Source organism: Rhipicephalus microplus, chromosome X, assembly GCF_043290135.1.
Source record: "Rhipicephalus microplus isolate Deutch F79 chromosome X, USDA_Rmic, whole genome shotgun sequence".
NCBI lineage: Eukaryota > Metazoa > Arthropoda > Arachnida > Ixodida > Ixodidae > Rhipicephalus > Rhipicephalus microplus.
In genome coordinates this window covers 161,885,151-161,906,966 of record NC_134710.1, presented here as the reverse complement: position 1 = coordinate 161,906,966, position 21,816 = coordinate 161,885,151, and the positions used below count along the sequence as shown (strand labels likewise).

The 21,816-nt window shown below is 44.9% G+C and overlaps 1 protein-coding gene across 2 annotated transcripts in view; it reads left to right on the top strand.

The window, feature by feature from the left end:
• The window catches only part of LOC119177102 (uncharacterized), a 39,497-nt gene that overhangs the window by 11,522 nt on the left and 6,159 nt on the right, over positions 1-21,816 (top strand). Inside the window, exons 2-8 of one of the 2 annotated variants that reach the window (XM_037428488.2) lie at positions 3,948-5,524; positions 6,518-6,769; positions 11,860-12,043; positions 16,486-16,743; positions 17,965-18,135; positions 19,883-20,029; positions 21,640-21,764. In XM_037428488.2, coding sequence (XP_037284385.1) covers positions 3,962-5,524; positions 6,518-6,769; positions 11,860-12,043; positions 16,486-16,743; positions 17,965-18,135; positions 19,883-20,029; positions 21,640-21,764 — 2,700 coding nt within the window. In that variant the 5' untranslated portion in view covers positions 3,948-3,961. The remainder of the gene's footprint in view (positions 1-3,947; positions 5,525-6,517; positions 6,770-11,859; positions 12,044-16,485; positions 16,744-17,964; positions 18,136-19,882; positions 20,030-21,639; positions 21,765-21,816) is intronic. The other variant, XM_075878105.1, reaches the window with a different exon arrangement.

Sequence of the window (21,816 nt, the reverse complement as noted above, 5' to 3'; positions counted from 1 at the left end):
CTTTTCGGCGCTGTGAAACGCGCAGTTGAAACTCGATACGTCCGAAATCACGCGTTTTCTGCGACGTAATACAAAGAATTTTGCCGTCGCGTTTTATGCAGTGGTGTGGCACCCCGTGGGGTGAAGAAAGCCCCTCTCGACCATCGAGTCAGGCCCGACCCGATGGCAAGGCAGTTAGTTTCGAGGCACGAACTGGGATAGATCGCGAGGCAGCAGAAGACTGACGTGTAACCTTTTCTTGTAATACAGTTTGCTTTAAAATCTTAAACTTGCATTCTTTCTTTCATATTCCCCTGATATTGTGTTCGCACCAGGATAGCACCGAGACTAATGTTCCTTGCGTCAGTGCGCACCTCTGTGTCAGCGTCCTCATCGAAATGACCAAGTACCGGAGGGGAAGACAATGGATGTTGCAGTTCTGCAAAGGCAGTCGCTTGTTCGTCAGTGTACAGAAATGGGGTGTCGTTACGCGTAAGAATGAGAGGCTCCGTAATCTTAGAGAAGTTTTCAATAAAGCAGCGATAGTGTGCGCGGAGCCCTAGAAATCGTCGAATGCTTTTTTCTGTCGGAGTTGGAAAAGCGGCCCCAGCAGCAGTCTTCTGGGGATCGGGACGAACGCCTGCTACGCTCACAACGTGACTGATCAACTTCTGTTCTTTGTAGCCGAAATGGCACTTCTGAAGCTTTAGGGTAAGGTCAGAAGATCGTATAGCTTCAAGAACACTCCGAAGGCGACGAAGGTGCTCGTCAAACGTTCTTGAAAAGATCACATCATCTCTATATACGAGGCAACTTTTTCACTTGAGATCAGCGAGAACGGTATCTATCATTCGTTGGAATGTGGCTGGAGCGGAACAGAGGCTGCATGGCAGCACTCGGAATTCATACAGACCGTCAAGATTTACATAAGCCGTTTTTTTTTGCGGTCACGTTCATCGACTTCAATTTGCCAATACCACTTCTGAGGTCGATTGAGGAAAAGTACTTCGCTCACCCCAGCCTGTCAAGAGAATCGTTCCCTCGGGCCAATGGGTACACGTCTTTCTTTGTGACGTTATTCAGCTTTTTATAATCGACACAAAAGCGAAGTGTACCGTCCTTACTCTTTACAAGGACCACTGGCGATGACCATGGGCTGCTTGATGGCTGTATTGCACCGTCTTAAACTTTGCAACTTTGTGATCGTCGAGCAGCACTGGAATGCCTAATGAAATGTTTGCGGAAACAGCTGATGTCGTTGTTATCGGGAAACCATCAGTTTGCGAAAGCGTCGGTAGGAGGCCTTCAGCTTGTCCATTATGAGCGGCCTCACCCCCGAAGGTCGCTGTGGTTAGTTTTTCTGCGTGGACTGTGTAACCAACCCTGTTCCACGCTCAAATAGGTACGGCGATTAGGAGAAAATCGCCGCGGTGTCAAGGAGCATGACTGGTGCAAGGATGAAGTTCCGCGCTGCTGAGCCACATACTCTTCAATTTAAGGGGGCCGCTGACTAAACCTTGGTGGCGTTGAGTTCGTCGAACATCCGCGTAGTCGAAGTTGTCGGTAAGAACACTGTCGGTACACATGCCCAGCTTCGCCACAGTGGAAGCAGAGAGGACATCAATCTGGCGCACGCCAGACGTCCGATTTCCGCGAGATCAGGCTAGGTGTGCTGTATAATGGCGCCACTTGGACCGTCTGCAGCATGGCTGGGGCCACGGCACGGAGGGATGCGGAATCGCAGGTGTAACAGCTTGCCGCAAAGCTTGAGCATAGAATATGCGGGGGAAGTTACTGAGTGGTTGTGAATCCCCCATAAAAGACGGTTCTCTCAAGGCATGCTGGACTTCACCTCGGACAACGCTGGACAACGAAGAGATAGTGGGCTGCGAAGGCACTGAAAGCTTCTGGAGTTCTTCGCGGATGACTGAACGTATGAGCTCTCGGAAAAAATTCATTTGGCCACCGAAAGCTCTCAAGTACTCCGTAGTTGAAGTATCGACGTGCCGTTCGTATGACAGGTCCCGGTGCCTAAGAGTGATTTCGATGGTGACGGCTTCCGTGAGAAATTCCGTCAGTCTTAGGTGGACTGCGCACAAGCCCACCGAAAAGCTGCTCTTACACCCCGCGCGCATGAGACACCACACCTTCTTTTCTTCTGGCATGCCGGGGTCAGCTCGGTGGAAAAGAGGCGTCATGTCCTCGACATACATCGCAACCCCTTCGTTCGGCAGTTGTATGCGGGACTGCCGATCACGCTCAGCTCTCTCCCGACTGTCGGGGCTGGCATATGTCCCAAGAAGTCGGCGTTTGAAGTCTTCCCGTGATGTAAGAATACCTGCCAGGTTCTCATACCATACACGCGCGCCGTCCAAAAGACTGAAATAGACGTGCCGCAGTTTGTCTGCGTCCTCCCACTAATTGTGCACGGTAGCGAACTCGTAATGAACAAGCCAACCTTCGACATCCTCAAGTGCAGTGCCATGAAAGGGATTTGGCGTTCACGGTGCGAGTAAGGTGCAATGAAGCGGCGTTGTGCCGTTCGTATCACTTAAGTTGGTGTCGGTAGGGCTAGTCGGAGCTGCCATGTTGCTTGCGAGCAGTCCAAACTGGGGGGGATTGCCCTCCGATTCTTCTGCTAACGTGGTGCCGCAGGAGCGACCACCAGTACGACGCTGGAGTTCTTGCTATGTGGAGGGGTACGATGCATGGATTACCCCGCACCTCCTCCAGTTTGTCACGCAGCAAGAGCCGTAGAGACAAGATAGGAAAAGCGGGGCAGAAAGACACGAGCGTGTATCTTCAAACGAAGCGCTAACCACACTTCTTCGTTCTCTTAGGCTTTTCCGGCTCGCTAGGGCTTGCCGGCTCCCAACTCTAGGTGGCGATATATATATATATATATATATATATATATATATATATATATATATATATATATATATATATATATATATTGTTTATATAACTTCATATATTTTGTTTATATAATTTCATTTAGGCGGATATTCTCACAGTGCTAAACACTTTCAGCTGCCTTTGTCAGAGATGGGCATTATTTTCGCAGGAAAGGATACTCATAATTAACCAATAGTTTCTTACATTAGGTTTTTAACTATCTTAACCACAGGTGTTGCAATTGAATATGAGTGGATAAATTTGCGTTACTTATCCCTTGGGCAGCTGAAAGACGGGTCACTCTGCGAACTCGTATCGCAAAACTGCGAGGTAGACGTGCTTCAAATATACAAAATTGTATGACAAAATGGACTTGCTAGTTTAAACAAAGAAAATATTGTCATAGTAGAGGGATCATTTTGCTACATCTTTGACGGCAAATATCTCAAGCGGTGCAATCGTGAGAATATTTCAGATAGATACAGTTAACATTCATAAATTGTTTGTGCTAAATAACGAATTTTGTTTATTATGAAATACCGGCCTGTGCGAACGGTGCTGCTTACAGATATCAGATGTCTGACGTTAAACTTTTCAAACTTTCGTCGATCGTTACTGACGACAATAACGCAGCGAGGGATGTGTAGACGCTCTTTACATTTCAGTACATGCGCACGTTGGGAGCACTAGATTTATTTGTGATTTGTGCTAGCGAAAATGGTGCTCCCTCTTTAGCAGCAGTTCTGACACTCTGTCGTGAAGTAAGATGACCTGTAATGTACTTGCTCGTCAGTCGGTTACGGACAATGTCTCGTGGCGAAGGTAACTATAAAGCCTTCAAAGTTGATATAGGTGCTTCCGCATATGACCGGCAAAGAAAACACACTTGAACGTCCCACCATGGCTTTCTTAAATTAGCATAAATGTTCGATAGTCTGGTGTGTCTGACGGAAGCGGAATGAGTTAGCAGGCTCTAGTGAGTGCGATTACGTGTTACGCAGAAGCTCGTGCGCTCATATGCATGAAAACTTTCATCAGCGCCAAGGCTTTTCTTTTTTGCACTATTTCAGGAGCTGTCCAAGACATGGCAGACCACCTGTCTTTTCTCGTTGTGTGGAAAGATCAGGGTGGCGAACCTCAAAACTACGTTTCGCTGTATGGGCGATTCTTCAGCACAATTGACTTGCCCCAAAGAGCAAGTTTCCACGTGAGTGATGTTGTGGTGGAATCTGGTATTCACTCGGAGGAGAAGCTGTTCCAAGCTATGTGCACAATTAAGTTGTTGGACTGCACAGCCTCCGATAGCGAGCTATCTTCTATATGCTCCAGCATAGCTCAGCAGTGGTGTCATCTGGGCAAGGTTGTTCCGTTCAAGGGGTGTCTTCAGTGGCTGAGCCCAGACCGAGAGCGCGGTTTTTGGCGTGGTTTCTGGCGCGGTACAACCCCATACGAGACACATACACCACTGGAGACTCTCTCCTTTGGAACGTTCACAGACCTTTGCGTGTTCGCTCAAAGCCATGTGATTTATTCTGATGAAGGCCTTCCAGCTTACACAATCTCCTGCACTTTTAAGCATGACGAGAGATTATTGCAAGTGATGCTCTCGTTGAATCACCGTCAGGGATGCAGGCCCGTTTCCAGCGAGTTCAAGCTGGAGATACCGTATGGCAGCATATTTAGGGTTGTTGTGAACGAGGTCGAAAGAGAACAAGATGCCATAGGCATATACCTTCAGATCATCACCCCACCGTTGCTCTATATAAGATCAAAAAGTTCCAGTGGATGGGACATGCCCAGTGATAGCACTGACCACGCATGGTTCAATAGAGTTTTTCAGCTGGGATGTACTTGCTTTTGGCTGATGCGCAGCTGCGACATTGGTGCAAGCTCTGTCATCAAGTTGAGCATAAAGAACAAACTGAAAGGACGACAAGCGATCATTTGTCTAACAGCCCGTTGCAAGCGGGAAACAACTTTTCAGTACTCTCCTATGATGACCAGCAAAATTGGTTCACAGCTGAAAGAGATCAAGAAGCGGTGTAGTAGCAAGGTTAAGCCGCGTATTGGGTTCTCCGCTTGTTATGCGTTGACCGCGGTTTTACAGCAAGGAAATAATGGATATTCTCAGATGGCCTTGCTTGCTCGGGACAAGTTGGAACAGTTCGAGGAGGACTTGGTTGGCTTTGCCTTCCATAACAGCGCTGCTCTCGAGGCCGCTCTTTTTGCGATCCGCAGCGCTATCGAGGAACACGAGGTTGTAGATATCGTTCATTGTCTACCAAAGCTGTATAAGAAATTCTGCGGGGTCCCTCTTCACCTTCCTAAGACGCCGAGTGGAACACGCTTGGTTCGGCGTTCTATAGTGACTCCGTCCAAAGTGATCTTTCTCCCTCCCCAGCTTCACAACGAGAACAGGATCCTCCGCAAGTTCGACCCTGAGTACTCGCTACGCGTGTCCTTTCGTGACGACAATTTGCAGCACTTGTCGTACTCGCTCATGTCTGGCTCCTGCCGGCATATGGCAATTGAAAGGGTTGTCACCGACACTCTACGGAACGGTCTGTCCGTGGGAGACAGGCTGTTCAAGCTTCTGGCTTCATCGTGCAGCCAACTACGAGATCATGGCGCATGGTTCTATGCTGTGGTGAGTGGTTCTTGAAATACATTTCGTAACTTTACGATGGTATGGTCATAATACTGAGCTCAGTACATTCTCAAGAGCTTATCTTTTGCGGGCGTCTAACAAATGTTTCAGCAAATTCTGCACTGGCCTAGCAACTTAGTCAGAAATCCCTTACCACGGGCACGCAAAGCGATTTCCATACCGTCTTTAATTCCATCTAGCCTTAGACATCATTACTTATTATCTTTATTCGATGGAATGCACTTAGAGTTCCGACGCGCTGGCGTAACAAATTTCAACCTGTTTTGACACATAACACAACTTAATCCAAGCGTACTTGTCACGACGTCCCTTTGTCGGGCACAAAGGCCATGTAAATTAACAAAGTTAAACTTTTTTTGTTACTCTGTGTGAAAGGGGGATGCAGGCCGACGAAAAAAGCCTTCGCTTGTAGCATGGGAGGTTTGATGCCATTCTAGCATGTCTAAGAAGTTGATTCATTTTAAGCCTAAACTAGCAAAGCAGGAACATATTTTCATTAGTTGATTTTGTCTTCCTCCTGTATATAATACTGCTCTCCTGTTTTCATACCAGACACTTTCATCAGACGCTAATACAGTTAATCAAATAATGTGGTAAAACAAGTGGGTTTGAAATCTTCGTATGAATCGCACTGAGCAACTCCCGCATGAATCGATAAGGTAGTCTAGCAGCGTAACTTGCTTTTATCTATATACATCATACCGCATGTCTTTTCATTGTATACATTTGTCCTTTGAAGTGTCCGTCCAAGTCGATGTAGTGTTGAGCCAGGGTCTAGTATAACTCAATTTGGGGTCACCGCAGCAGTGTGGCTTGCCTGTTGAGAATGCGGATCGCCGTTCTGTTAAGCATAGGGACTGGAGAGGGGGTGGAGTTGAGAAGCTGGGGTGCAATGCGTCACCTTACTTGTTTTACATACTGTGTTGTACCAGTTTTTTTTTCTTTTTTGTTTTTGCCACCATTTGTTTCTAGGATGGCGAGGGGTACTGCACCGATATGATCCGCTACTGGATGGGTGACTTCAGTGGTATTTCGAGCACTGCAAAGAAAATGGCACGCATGGGCCAGTGTTTCTCATCTACAGAAGAATCCGTGAAAGTTCCCCTCCTCAGTGACTCTGTGCTGGAAGTCCCAGATATTAAAGGAAGGAAAAACTCTGCGACAAACGAGCAGTACATTTTCTCTGATGGCATTGGCATGATTTCTGCAGAACTGCTTGGAGAGGTGAGCACACCTGCAGTGGCTTTTATCCTGCCTAAAACGATCTTGCGGGCTATTTGGTAAGTCTCTAGGGCATTTTGTGCGCGTGTTTGTTGTGTAACGGGATGTTCACTGCCATATGCCGTAATGGCCTTTATCTTGCTTCTATCGGTAAGAACAGTGAAAACCCTCGTATTTTTCACATCGCACTAGCGTCGACCGCATGGTATGTCAGCACTTAACAATTGCAGTCACAGTTGAAGTTTATAATTAAGATGAAGTGAAAGAAAAAGAAAAAAAATCTTTCCTTTAGCATTATTCACTGGAGCATGCATAGGTTCCTAGAGAAATCTAGCCTATTTTAAGTCGTGAAAGCTGTCGGGCTGCAAAGCTGTTGTCCCTTTCATTCAGTTTCTTTCAACTCTCGTTTTGGGCATTGGGCAGCTACGCCTAAGACTGGAAACTACACTCCTTTTGTACTGCTAGCTCATCTTGATTTGCTAAATTTTACCCACGTCACGGTCACGTCACGTTTTCTCATACTTGGGTTGCATATGTCCATCATTAAGATTCAATGCCTATTAAAAATGTAGAAAACGCGCTCGAAAAACGTTTTTGTTAAGAATACAATTTGACATCACGTAACGCGCATTTCGCTCGCGAACTTCTCAGTTTTACTGGCTTGAATACTATTCGGCTGTTGAAAGTGACTGTATCGGACTCTCTACATCCTAATTAACGTGCCGGTGCCGTTCTGCTACATTAGCTTTGTTAATTCAGAGCCCCCGGCAGCATTATATGTCGAGTAACATACACGATCTGAAATTCACTGCTAGTAGAAGCTGGCTTCACTGGTGATGTGGATGGCAGATCACCTATTCGGTAGAGGCAGTATCGCTGCTTGAAAAACTAGTTAAAAGTATTGCTTTGTTACAGTGGCCCAGTAAATCTATTGGCTGCATGTCCACCTACCTAAAGACTTTTTCATAGTTAGACCACCTATCTGTATACTAGACAAAGCGCTTTTGAGGTAACTTTGGTATATGCCCCGATTTCCCGGTACCTAAGTGATATTATAGTTCAATGTTGGGCAAGTGGTGTTTGAGGAATAGTATCATTGCAAGTACCGCCTGTGTTGGTGTTATTTTTGTTGTGCCGTTTTCTGCAAGCTGTATCAGCATGGTTTATTCAGAGAGTTACAGTAACGGCAGACAACAGCTGCGTCGTTCCTCTGTGCAGCAATTTTTTTCGCACTGTTCATTCGTTCTTGGTGCTTCTCACGATGATACTGTCATTCAGCCGGGTAACATACAAAGGTGCCCGTTCAACGTAATGGTGCTGTGTTTTATGCATCGATATGCTAGAAGATGCACTACCACCTATCTATCTTGTTGCATATTCCATCTACAAAGTTTTTCTGGAAATAATTTCATCACTTTTTGGGTCAACTGCGACTGCAAATCAAAAGGCACTCGTATTCATCTTGCATAACAATGTGACTGGAAAGAAAATTGACTGCATTTTGTGCGTACTTCAATTTGTTAATTTGAAGGCTTCGGTGGGCGTGAGAACATTGCTGTTACAAATCATTTTATGCAGCATAAAGTGACTTAAAAATGCAGCATAAGTGCAGTAAAAGATTTTATGCAGCATAAGTGCAGTAAAACTGAATACTCAAAATAATATTTATGAAGTACAACTCGCTAGCACCAGTATATTTCCAAGTACCTCTTGTCATTCCCGGCTGCGGCGGCGGCGTTTCCGATGGAGGCGGAAATATTGTAGGCCCGTGTCCTCAGATTTGGGTGCTCGTTGAAGAAGCCCAGGTGGTCAATATCTCCGGAGCCCTCCACTACTGCGTCTCTCATACTCGTATGGTGGTTTTAGGACGTTAAACCCCACATATCAATCAATTAGTTCAGCTCAGAAATATCACGCCAGGGTACCGCACATAAGCAAGTAAACTACGGATTGTACGCACTAAACCACCACAGAAGTGAGTGATGCCCAGTTGACCCGGCTATTCGCCGAACTAAGCACAAGCCCTGATGGCGTATTGCCTGGATACGCCCACCTTTTATGGCACTCGGCTAAAAAAGAGGCAATCCACCATTTAGCGAAGCGTTCAGACAAACTGTAAATTTAATAATTTTGAAATGTATAATATTACCACTATCTAAAATATATACGTACATATATATATATATATATATATATATATATATATATATATATATATATATATATATATATATATATATATATATATACCAAGTTTTCGCTTTTCGTTGTTTGGCCTCTCCTCCCATAGTCGCGCTTCAATCTTTAGTGAGCTTTGATGCTTGTGGCATGTTTTTTGACCCCTGTTGTTCCAAGTTTATCGACCGATATTATTATACCATCGTCATGGCACCGAGCATGGTTGCATTAGTTTCTACTGAGACCTTCGACATTGGTAAGCCATGGACATGGTGCTGTCCGGGAACAAAAAAAAAGTCCCGGGATGCCACGTGCCGGCAACACAGTTTCATACAATAATACCTAGAGAGGAGTCTGGCGCTGCAATCCTGTACCCCCATGTGAATTTCATATGGGTAGTACAACCTTCAGATTAGATTGTGTTAGCGAGTGTACAGTCTGCGGATCTTTTTCTAGTTTGAGTTTCATTCTCTGTGCAGAGTGGGTAGAGGGGTGTGGTGCAAAGCACAGAAGCAGTGCCATAGTCTTTAGGAAAGGCTGAAGACCACTAGGTCTCTAGAATTGCTGCGCCGTTGGAGTTTTACATGTTGTATTCGACAGTTCAAGCGAGGTGTCTTCCAGTCACCGCTGTGCATAGATGAAGTGTCCCGCGCCAGTGCAGAATAATGCGTAGAGCTCACGTGTTTTCATAATCGCTTCTTGCCAAAACTCATTTAACTAGACTGCAAAATTACGACGAAGCTAAGTAGACTAACTTTCAAGCTCCACTGACTGGACTTCGCAACAAAACGAGAGATGCGTTTGGGGCAGACGCACCAAGCATCTTAGCAGACGAAATGTTAGGCGTTTCTCACTTAATACTGAACCGTTATTTTCATGAATGAATAATGCGTCCTTTTGAGGGCAAAACAAGGTTTGTTTTCAAGTGCTGTAAAAATTTGATTATATCTTGATGCTAACTTTAAAAGGCAGAGTAATGCATACCCTGGTGTTTTGATTTCTCCAGGTTTCAGGGCCAAACCTCATAAGCGCGAAAATGCACGCGACAGTGACGAGCGACGCTATGAGCGACAAAACAGGGTGTTCGCGCGACGGGTCGCGTGCTCGTCTTTGCGCGATCGCTCGGTTCTCCAGATTTGGAAACCGTCGCTCATCGCCCGGAAGTGCTGGGCTCAAGCAGCCAATAGCGAAATACCTGAAAAAACAGACTACATAGGTGCATGTGACCCTGCCCGAGTTACGTATGCGCAACAAGAAATAACGCAATGTTTATTACGCATGTGCATATAAAAAAGTGCTGCAAGGCAATAATAAACACTTTTCGTTTCATTACACAACAATATATCTTATTTTTAAATTGCATACCGCTCGCTACGCGGTTTTCTTGGTGCGAGTAGACGGCCTCATGCCAGCAACAGTGGAATTCGCTCGCCGAAGCCGTCGCGTGAATGAGGTTTGCCTGCGCTAGCGACTGATCGCGCGAAGCCGATCTACGTCGCGTCGCTTGTCGCTGTCGCGTGCATTTTCGCGCTTATGAGGTTTGGCCTTCACGTCTACCACATAATCGCAAAAATTTTTGCAGTAGAGTTTGCGTACAAAAGAACAAAGCAAGTTTCAAAGAAGTATAACTTCATATCACTTTGTACTACTCTCTGCGAACAAGCATCGCGAATGTCAATAACGTGATCCATTCGAAACAGATCTGGAGCATGTACTTCCGGTAACTCTCGTGGGGGTACAAGCGCCGGTGAACGAGCCCGTGTGGGCACTAGCGCCAGATTCTCCTCTAGGTATTATTGGATGAAAATTAGACTGGCAGGAACTGCATATCGATGATTTAGCAGCCTTTCAAGCCACCCTAAAGTGCGAACGGGAATGCAAGCGGCGGTGGCGGGCGGATCGTGCAAACCACGCCGCCGAGATAACTTGCGATTTCAAACGCTTGCAAAAACGCTGCGCTGAACGCGCATTGTTGCGGGCACGACAGCGTGGACGTGACGATAACTACAACGCGTTCGCAGGGGCGAACGCCCGTTTTCGGCAGGAGTTTCTCCAGTGGTATTTCAATTGCTCTTGAACCACAGGCGGTCGCAGCCGAAGCCATTGAGATTGACGCATTTCGAAGCGCATTCAACCGCTCATCACACTTCCATGATCATGCGAGGCACAATGCGTGGCATGTGAAATACACTGTGGTGAACCCAAGCCAAACGTGTCTAACCTCACTAAGAAGCACGATCCTGTAACCAATAATTGTGAAAGGCTTCGGTGCAGCGTCAGGTTGAACCCACTGATGAAAACCGAAGCCGCACCTTTCAGCTTTCACTGGTTAATCATTTGTGCGGAGTGCTTGGGCGGTGATTTTGTTTTGTGGGCTTTCTTTGCAGCTTGGAAAAAACTGAGTTACTTTCTTTGTCGCAAAAAAATGAATAGGGTGTTTTTGAAGATTCTCTCGTACTTTAAAGCCTCATTTCTTGTATAAAGCCAATATTCAGTTCTTTAGCTAAATCGCCCAACAAATTAGTTTATTACAAAACTTAAAACTTTAAGTAGTCCTCAAGGTGGTTGTCAGTAAGATGCAGCTGATTTCACTCATCTGACTTCAATATTGTATTTTATCACCCTTGGTTAAATATAGCTAGGTCACCCATTAGGACTGAATGAGAAATCCGTTTTGAAAGGGTCTGCAAGCCAGATAAAATTTTGTGAAATAAAACTAATCACTTGGCCGCATCTCTGCATGATCTATATTTCACAAGGCGGGAGCTGTTTTTTTTTCTCTGCCACAAATACGCTCATTCTCATGTTTAGTATACGTGTGTGTAGTGTATAAGGACGCAACTAAGCACTCTAAGTGTGTCTCTACTTCCGTAGTGGCTGAAATATGAATTACGATTTCGTTTTTTTTTTGGTAGGTGCACAAGAAGCTGAAGTTTCTTGAAACGCCATCAGCCATTCAGATACGCTACGCTGGGTACAAAGGCATGCTTTGCCTCAATCCATCACTTCCTGGTCGCCAGCTGGTTCTCCGGGCGAGCATGCGCAAGTTCAACTGCGTCAACTCTGAATACATCGAAGTGATCAAAATTTCCGCTCCCCGTAAGTGCCCCATGTCTCTTTACACGACTTCAGTAGTGACGGAAAGCGACAAATGAAATACAGACCACATACATCGTTGTCAGTTGCGTTAAATTTGCCCTTTAGTTAAAAACTTAGCTTGATCAGCAATCAGAACTAAACCAAGCTTAAGATATGAAATCAGTGGTTGGTCAACCTTTCTTTCATACTTCCCTGCATAGAACCTTATAGCTTTACAACGTTTCCTGAATATTGCTAAATAATAAAATTGCTCCCTTTAAAAGAATTATATACAACGCCAGCTAGGTTTGCGGAGCCTCCCACTTATATTTGATTCACTACAGCACACGAGATTGGAGGTGAAGGGAAAAGCCATTTGGCAATGGCTCGAGGGAGTCCTTCATCCTCGTACAGTTCTAGTTGTTGAAGTGCAAGCATGTTCTGAACATGGTTCACACATAAACTTCCAATAAAGCCTTGAGTAAGAGAATGAGAAAGAACACAAAGTAGACTTTGTAATAAATCTTCCAAAGAAAACCATGGCTCTGAACAAACTACCAAAGTTTACATCCATGGTTTGTTAACCTCCACATAAGGTCTTGTATTTATATACACCCTGTTCTCATCAACGTGATGCATCAACACATTTCACTACTATGGTACAGCATTAGTGGCAGTTTATGTGCGAAATTGTAATAATATATAGTAATAAATAATCAACTTCATCTATTACGTACTTTAGGGCTCTCCATGCAATCATGAACTTGTAAATGGTTTGACGTGCGTTTATTTCAAATATTTTTACCGAAATACTCTGGCATTACTCGAAGATGTGTTCATGCAATCGGTGTCGTAAAAAAACTCGCAGAGAGAGCTTGTGCATGTAGGATGAAACTGGACTCGGTGATTGTTTGCGCTTCCATAGTTGACTTGCTTTCGTAAATGCAATATGCTTTTCTTACATCACTGAAACGATACTGTCCGCCGCGGTGGAGCAGGGGTTATAGCGCTTGCCCGCGGACGTAACACTTCAGATTTTATAATGCAACGACACTGTTAATATTGCAGTCACAGGTAATCAACATTGGACGTCTGTTCTAAACATAATCATCATCAGCCTGACTACGGCCACTGCAGGACAAAGGCCTCTCCCATGTTCCGCCAGTTAACCCGGTCCTATGCTTGCTGCTGCCAATTTATATCCGCAAACTTCTTAATCTCGTCTGCCCACCTAACCTTCTGTCTCCCCCTAACCCGCTTCCCTTCTCTGGGAATCCAGTTAGTTACCCTTAATGACCAGCGGTTCTCCTGTCTACGCTTTACATGCCCAGCCCATATCCATTTCCGCTTCTTGATTTCAACTATAATATCCTTAACCCCCGTTTGTTCCCTAATCCGTCCTGCTCTTTTCTTGTCTCTTAAGGTTACACCTACCATTTTTCTTTCCATTGCTCGCTGCGTCGTCCTCAATTTCAGCTGAACGCTCTTTGTAAGTCTCCAGGTTTCTGCTCCGTAGCCAAGTACCGGCAAGATACAGCTCTTATATACCTTCCTCTTGAGGGATAGTCGCAATCTACCTGTCATAATTTGAGAGTGCTTGCCAGATGTGCTTCACCCAATGCTTATTTTTCTAGTTACTTCAGCCTCGTGGTTCGGCTCCGCGGTTATTACCCATCCTAGGTAGACAGTCTTTTACAACTTCAAGTGCACTATTACCTATCTCAAAATTCTGCTCTCTTCCGAGGTTGTTGTACATTACTTTCGTTTTCTGCAGATTAATTTTAAGACCCACCTTTCTGCTCTCCTTGTCTAACTCCGTAATCATGAGTTGCAATTCTTCTCCTGACTTACTCAGCAATGTGATGCCATCGGTGAAGCGAAGGTTACTAAGGTACTCTGCATTAACTCTCATGCCTAACTGTTCCCATTCTAGGCCTCTGAAAACTTCCTGTAAGCACGCGGTAAATAGCATTGGGGAGATTGTGTCCCCCTGCTTTACACCCTTCTTGATTGGTATTCTGTTGCTTTCTTTATGAAGCACTATGGTAGCAGTAAATCCCCTGTAGATTTCTTCCAGGATGTTTATATATACTTCATCGATGCCCTGATTCCGCACCGTCTGCATGACGGCTGATATTTCTACTGAATCAAACGCCTTCTCGTAATCTATGAAGGCTATGTATAGTGGTTGGTTATATTCTGGGCATTTCTCTATTACCTGATTGATAGGTTGAATGTGGTCGATTGTTGAGTAGCCTGTTCAAAATCCTGCTTGTTCCTTTGATTGATTGAATTCTAATGTTTACTCTGTTAGCAATTACCTTTGTAAATAGCTTGTATACTACAGAGAGCAAGCTGATCGGCCTGTAATTCAAGTTCTTTTCATCTCCTTTCTTGTGTATTAGGATGTTAGCATTCTTCCAAGACTCTGGTATTCTTCCCGTCAGGAGACACCTCGTAAACAGGGTGGATAGTTTTTCTAACATAATCTGTCCTTCATCTTTCAGCAGATCTGATGTTACCTGATCCTCACAGCAGCTTTGCCTCTTTGCATGCTCTCTAAAGCTTTTCTGACTTCTTCTATCATTACTGGTGGGGTGTCATCTGGGTTACTGCTAGTTCTTATAGTATTAAGGTCGTGGTTGTCTCGGCTACTGTACAGATCTCTGCAAAACTCCTCCGCTATTTTAACTATCCTATCCATATTGATAGTTATTTTGTCTTCTTTGTCCCTTAGTGCATACATCCGACTTTTGCCTATCCTAAGTTTCCTCTTCACTGCTGTGACGCTTCTTCCGTTTTTCAGAGCGTGTTCAATTCTCTCCATGTTATACCTTCTTACATCGCATACCTTACGCCTAATAATCAACTTCGAAAGCTCTGCCAGTTAGTTCTATTTTGTCTGTTGTACTTGAGACTTTCATGATTTGACGCTTCTTAAATTGGTTCTTCGTTTCCTGGGAAAGCTTGCGAGTGTCCTGTCTAACTACTCTGCCGCCAACTTCCACTGCACACTCCGTAATGATACTCGTAAGATTATTCATTGTATCAACGCTAAGGTTTGTTTCCTCACTAAGAGCCGAATACCTGTTCTGAAGCGAGATTCTGAATTCCTGTACTTTCCCTCTCAGTGCTAGTTTACTGATTGGCTTCTTGCGTAGCAGTTTCTGTCGTTCCTTCTCAAGTCTAGGTGAATTCGAGACCGTGTCATTCCATTCTGTTGTCACTGCATCGTACCTTGCCAACCACTTCCACATCCTGCACGATGCTTGGGTGTGCACTCATTAAAGTCTATCTCGTTCTTATTTTCGCCATTACGGCTCCTCCATGTCCACTTGCGGTTTTCTCGTTTTTGGTAGAAGGTATTCCAAATCCGCAAATTATTGTGTTCTGCGAATTCTGCTGGTAGCTCTCTTCTGGCGTTTCTAGTACCGATGCCATATTCTCCTACTGCCTGGTCTCCAGCCTGCTTCTTCCCTACCTTTGCATTAGTCTCCTATGAGCATAGTATACTGTGTTTTTACCTTACTCATTGCCGATTCCATGTCTTCATAGAAGCTTTCAACTGAAGCGTCATCATGGCTGGATGTAGGCGCGTAAGCCTGTACCACCTTCATCTTGTATCTCTGATTGAGTTTAATTACAATACCTACCACCCTTTCAATAATGCTATAGGATTCCTCTATGTTGACAGCTATGTTTCTGTGAATTAGGAACCCCACTCCCAGTTCGCTTGTCAGTCAAGCGCTCATAGCAAAGGACGTGCCCATTCTGTAGCACCGTATAGGCCTCATCTGTCCTCCTAACCTCACTGAGCCCTATTATATCCCATTTAACACCCTCTAGCTCCTCGAATAGTACATCTAGACTTCCCTCACTAGACAAAGTTCTAGCGTTAAATGTTGCCAAGTTCAGGTTTCAATGGCGGCCTGTCCAGATCCAGAGATTCTTAGCACCCTCTGATGCGTTGCAGGTCTGACCACTGCCGTGGTCAGTTGCTTCGCAGCTGCTGGGGACTGAGGGCTGCGAGTTATTTGACGTATGCATGTGGGAGGTAGTGGCCAGATACTGAACCAGGGTGGCCAATCCTTCTCTGGTGAGGGAGTGCGTTCCTGGCGGTGGTTACCGGTGAGGCCGCACCCCAGGCCTCTTAATGCAGTTCCATCACCACGCGGATTTTTTTTATCCGGTTGGGAACTGCGCGGCACGGGGATGTGAACCACGGACTTTTTGCATGCGAGGCGGATGCTCTAACCACTACGCCATCGCCGCACCTAACATAGTGTCCCTGTAATAAAGGGCTTGCAGCGGAATGACCCCACGCAGTAGCGAGTTCTTGCGGTATCAACTGTTAGACAGTGCCGCTCTAAAGACCACAGGAGGTCAAATAACTCGGAGTGGAGAAGTGTTGCAAAACATTACTACATGCAGTCGCCAGTGCAGCCGAGTCTTTTTCATCACAGGTGTGGTCTTTCTCAACCGGCAGCTGATCACACTCCTGGAACAGCTCGGGGTGCCGAGCCGCATGTTCTTCTGCCTGCAGCAGCACATGGTCACGCTCCTCACAGAATCCCTCGTCTGCGACAGGAGCGCGCTCCAGGTCCTCGACACCTACGTGGGCTCTGCGCTCCCGTTTAATCAGCTGGCACGATACGGCTTCTCTCTTACTCGGGACCCCTTCGTGCGCTCGATGCTCTTCGCGGTGTACAGGACATCGATGGGTGAGCGACAGTAGCAGCCCCATAGCGGTACATGACCTTCAGTGACTTCTTTTCTTCCACAGCCGATGCTTAAACTACAAATAAGCCTTTTTATCTTAGCTCTCCCACTGAGTACTTTTCATTGGGATAAATACTTATTTTTTGCTTGTGCAGCTTCAAAGTCAATACAGCGGCCAGTGATAACTTAAGTCATCTTGTATCCTTTGCACGACAATATTGCCTTCCAAGAATTACACTAAATGAGCACTAAAATTGTCTGATTTCTCTGATTTTACGAAAATCCTCTAAAATTCTAAAATCATGCCGCTTGTTGTGCAGACTCATTGGTAGCGAGAAAACACGCTAAAAGATATTACGGATGGCGACACCACTTTCGAATGCCCTCAGAAAACGCCCTTATGTCATGAATTTTACCTACGTTTGTATATTCCTACGGACTTCCTATTCAGTAAAAATGAATTGCGTATGTTTCGTCAATGGCACTCTAAAAAACAATGAAGTATTGAGAAATTCTGTGGAAGCTAAGCCTCGAAAATAGCAAACCTGCGCTTTGAATTCAGTGATGTCATGCGTGTTGATTTCAGGCGAAATATAAGAATGCGACTTGTGCTTCCATTTCCTGCTTTATTTACAGACGCATGAAGGTGAAATTCGCGATACTCAATTCCTTACATATACAGGAATTCGTTGATTCAGTTTAGTGTCCCTTTTCTGTAGTTTGTCTACGTACTTATGAAAATAAACCCTTCAGCTGCTTCAATTCTCTAACGAGTAGACCCCAAAGTGTGAGTGGCATACTGCACTTGCTGGCAGTTCTCGTTATGTTAGTAGAAGACAATCGTCCTTGCAGCCTCTTGAAAGCTTCTGTTTATGTAGACTTGATTAACCAAGTTTTTTTGTCATTAATCTTCATGCTTGAACAAGAGGCACTATTTCCTTTCTGTGGTGGTTTTTCTTAAGATCCTAGTGCCTTTATCTGTGATAGTAAGCAGAGACGTGATGTGGCAGTTCAGGGCTGCACATATTGTAATCTAAAAAGTAGTGTATTACAGCTAAGCGTAAATCCGGTGATTATGCTAGTTGAAGGTTGTTCAGACGCCATCTGCTCTGGTATACTTGCTTGCCTTTGTAATGTACTGACTTTGACTGCAAAAAATGATGCAAAAGATAGAGCTGTACGCAAGGCACTTTTTCAGGAACGTACCATTTTGTCTGTTCCAGAGTCTCTGTTGTCAAAGTCCCGCATAGCTGTGCCGCCTGACATGGGGCGGAACATGTTCGGCGTGCTGGATGAGACCCGGACGCTGAATTATGGCGAAGTTTTCGTGCAGTACACTTCCCTGACTCCTGAAGGCCCCCATGACAATGGACCTGAGACTACAGTATTGACAGGTATCTTGAAGTACAATAAAAGCAACTGGCATAGATCTTAAGCTATAGGAGCATTGTGGAGTAAATACTTCAGGCCCGTGGACGTTAAAGAACCTTAGGTTCTTGAAAGTCCAGAAGCCCTCAACAACGGCGTCCCTCATATACATATCGTGGTCTTGGGTTGGTAAACCCCTTCATATATTTAGAAGCGTCGCTAAGTATATCGTGGTGAACTCTCAAGCCAAGAACGACTGAGCGTCGCGAGCGGAACTCCGCGATCGATATCTGCAGTAGTAAATAGGTAAGACACATCTGAGCATGCACGGCGCCAACGACGAGGCTCGCTTGAATTTCTGATCTTTAATCTATGTCAAGCGTGACCCAGCAACGACTTGGCCATCGAACGCACTCAAAATAGTTTGGTGGAATAACAAAAATAAACATAATTGAACAAAATTAAGGCATGGATGAGGTTCATAGTATGAAGTGCACCGATACGGAAGCACTTCTGATGATCAAAACCGTCATCTCCGCTGCGACGATAAAGGACGGAAAATACAAGGCAGACCAGTCATTGGCTCTACACATGCTCAAGAGTGGCCCTTCTCCGACACTAGATGTCGCTGCCGTTCAGAGCACGACACGCCTTAGTTATAGATGTGGGTAGACCACTGTTTGAAAGTGGCCCATCCCTGCTTTTGTACATTAGTGGGCTATGGTCTGAGAGCGCAGATGCATGGGCTAACATTTAAATACAAGTGACTGAACTACTCTTCCAGAATCGCTGTAGGTACTGTTTGACGAAGCTAAATAATGACAAAGCAAGCTTTTAGGGGTTGTTATATTGACATTGTCTTGTATTAGAGACTATGAACTGTTCAGTTTCAACAGATCGTATTTAACACCATCGCACCTCTGATCACTTAGCTTCCCTCTGAGCAGACTTGGAAGGATTTCGCCCACAGAGCAAAATCAAATACAACAATGACGAACAAGTACCGACTCAGCTGTTGTCTTTCAGTCATTTGTCTGTTACGCTATAACTCGACCACGCTTTATCGGTATTCTTCTCTTTTGCGCACGCTTAGCATTCCCAACAAACACGTTCAATTTCGTCGCTGAATAAACGAAAGTGAGTTCCTTTTGGTAAGCCTTGCACCATTGCCTATAAAGCTCTGGAATCATCAACCTTTCTGCTCGTCCACGAGAACATTCGCATGCTTACTTGGAAATTTTCCTATTAATGTTGAGTGAAGTTGTCGTTTACGCGACAGACCAGTACGCTCAAAGCAAGGAGCGCTTGTGAATTTTTGACAACTGTTGTAGCTCTTAGTCCTCCATTCTAACTTCTTACGCTATTCCTATCGCAGAGTGCGTGCTTGTGCTCGGTATTTAAATTTATTCAAAGAAAGAAGTTCCTCAATCAGTCGCTAAAGTCACTTCCTGGTACCTTGGCCGACGGTCTCGCATGCGCACAAGGCTATGAAAGTTCTCTTGTGCTTCTTGAGGACCACCGGGCTTCACGAGCACTTGTGAACGAACATCGCGAGATCGTGCCATGTAGTCTCAAACTATCTATCTTTCTTACCCTCCTTTTTTCCCTGTATCTCTTATTCCTCTTCCCCTTCCGCCCAAACCAACTGTAGGATAGTTAATCGAGCCAAAACTTGGTTATCCTCGCTGATATCCTCTTCATTCCTCCCTTGTACATGAGCAGAAAAATGACTGCATAATTCAGTAGTGAAATATAAAATTCCCAATTTCACAGGATCTGTGCTGGTGACGAAGTGTCCGTGTCTTCATCCTGGCGACGTGAGGAAATTCACTGCAGTTGATGTAACTGCACTTCATCACATCAAAGACTGCATTGTTTTCCCAGCAAATGGATGGAGGCCCCATCCTGATGAAATGGCAGGCAAGTTGACAACCTTTGATACATGCATGTGCAGATGGGAGAGCCTCCTTAACGTTGACCTCCTGCATGTGTAGATTGTCTATGCTTAGGCGCAACCTCCCATAACCCTCGCTCCACTTCTGGATTTTTCATCGTGATGAGGCCAGTGTACCGTGCGATGTCACTGCACGTAAATACCAGGTGGTCATTTTCTGAATCCGCCCAATTCAGCGTCTTTATATTATCTGGCATCTTATGCCCCAAAACCATAATACGAATGTTAGCTTTTTTATTTACTTTGGACGGGCAAAATTAAGGTCACTATAAGCCGTCACATTTTTAGGGCGTCATGGTTGAGCCCATAGATCTCGTCCTGGGGCTTTAAGGAATGATGGGTTCTGTTCGCAAGTAGTGTTCTCGTAAATGACTTTGTTGGGAGTGGTTCGAACCACAATAGGTGGAAATTGCACGTAGTATTCAAGAAGTTTCTGACGGGGCTGCACTTGCCCCATCGATTACGTACAATTGCTAAAAATATCTGCATCGATCAGTCGAGGATACCTGCGCACACGCAGCTTAGAAAAACAAACAACTGCTATATTCATAATTTTCAGAAGCTATCGTAGCCAAAACACATCGTTTTTTAAGGAGATATTTCGCGTGTGGCATAGCGCACTTCGCAGGTGTGTAGAACGAACAAGTCTCCTACAAGACTTGTACGTGCTGGAGGTGGTGGCGGTAAGGTGGCATCTTATGTCGGTGTGAGAGGTACATTATCTCCACTGATGACGTCCCCGAATTTCTGCAGCTTCACCTAAACTACATTTAAAGCAAGTCGATCCTCTGATTAATAATAACCGGTATGTGAATACTAGAGAATGAGCGTGACAGAAGCAAAGTTCGTTGTATTTCAACAGCGAAATTCTCATACGCATCCGCCTCGTATTCAGACGTTTTCTGTATATATATTCTGCGACACTAGTTTGTTCTTGATGCCCCCTTAAATAACCACAAAACTTAAACCGTATCGTAGCACTGGTTTGCTTAAGCTACCCCGTATTTCGTAATTTTATTTACGCTACGCAGCTGAAATATAGCTGTGGATTGTGAAATGCGTTTGCTATTGATGAAACAAATCTACCTCACGCGGTGTTCCGCGGATTATTACGCAATGTAAGCAGGATTGTGTTCTAAAGTCATTTGATGCAAACTTAAGCTCTATAGCCAAAGTAAGTATCATATTCGAAAAGACTAAAAACAAAAATTTCGTTTTATAGAAGAGACCAAACTACTAAACTATTCTTCAACGAAGCATATCGTTCAGCAATGCCACCATGACATTGTCGTAAAATTTCTTCCCCCTTGGAAGGAGGAAATTAGCTTAGGTAAACGTCTGTGATGTGATTGCAATTTGTGAGCAATAGCGCTAGACAGTGTAGTACGTAGCATAACATAGCGAAAACAGTCGAGCTTGTAGACAGTCGTACTGTCGGCGAGATCTGCGAAGTGCATGGTACTAATTTGATGCGTGAATGGTAACTGCTGTCGAAAAAGATTCGTATGGGTGCTTTATACCAGTCCTTTTCTAATCATCGTTCACCCGAAAAAGGTCAACATCTTTTCCTATGCAGGTTCTGATTTGGATGGAGACGAGTATATTGTCATCTGGGACGAGAGTCTTTTCTTTCCGGGGCCAAACAGAGAGCCTATGGTGTACGGTCAGAAGCTACTTCCACAACGATCGGAGCCTAATCTGGTAATTATGTTCTTCACAGACACGTCTGCCGAGGCATGCCTTAAAGGGGCCC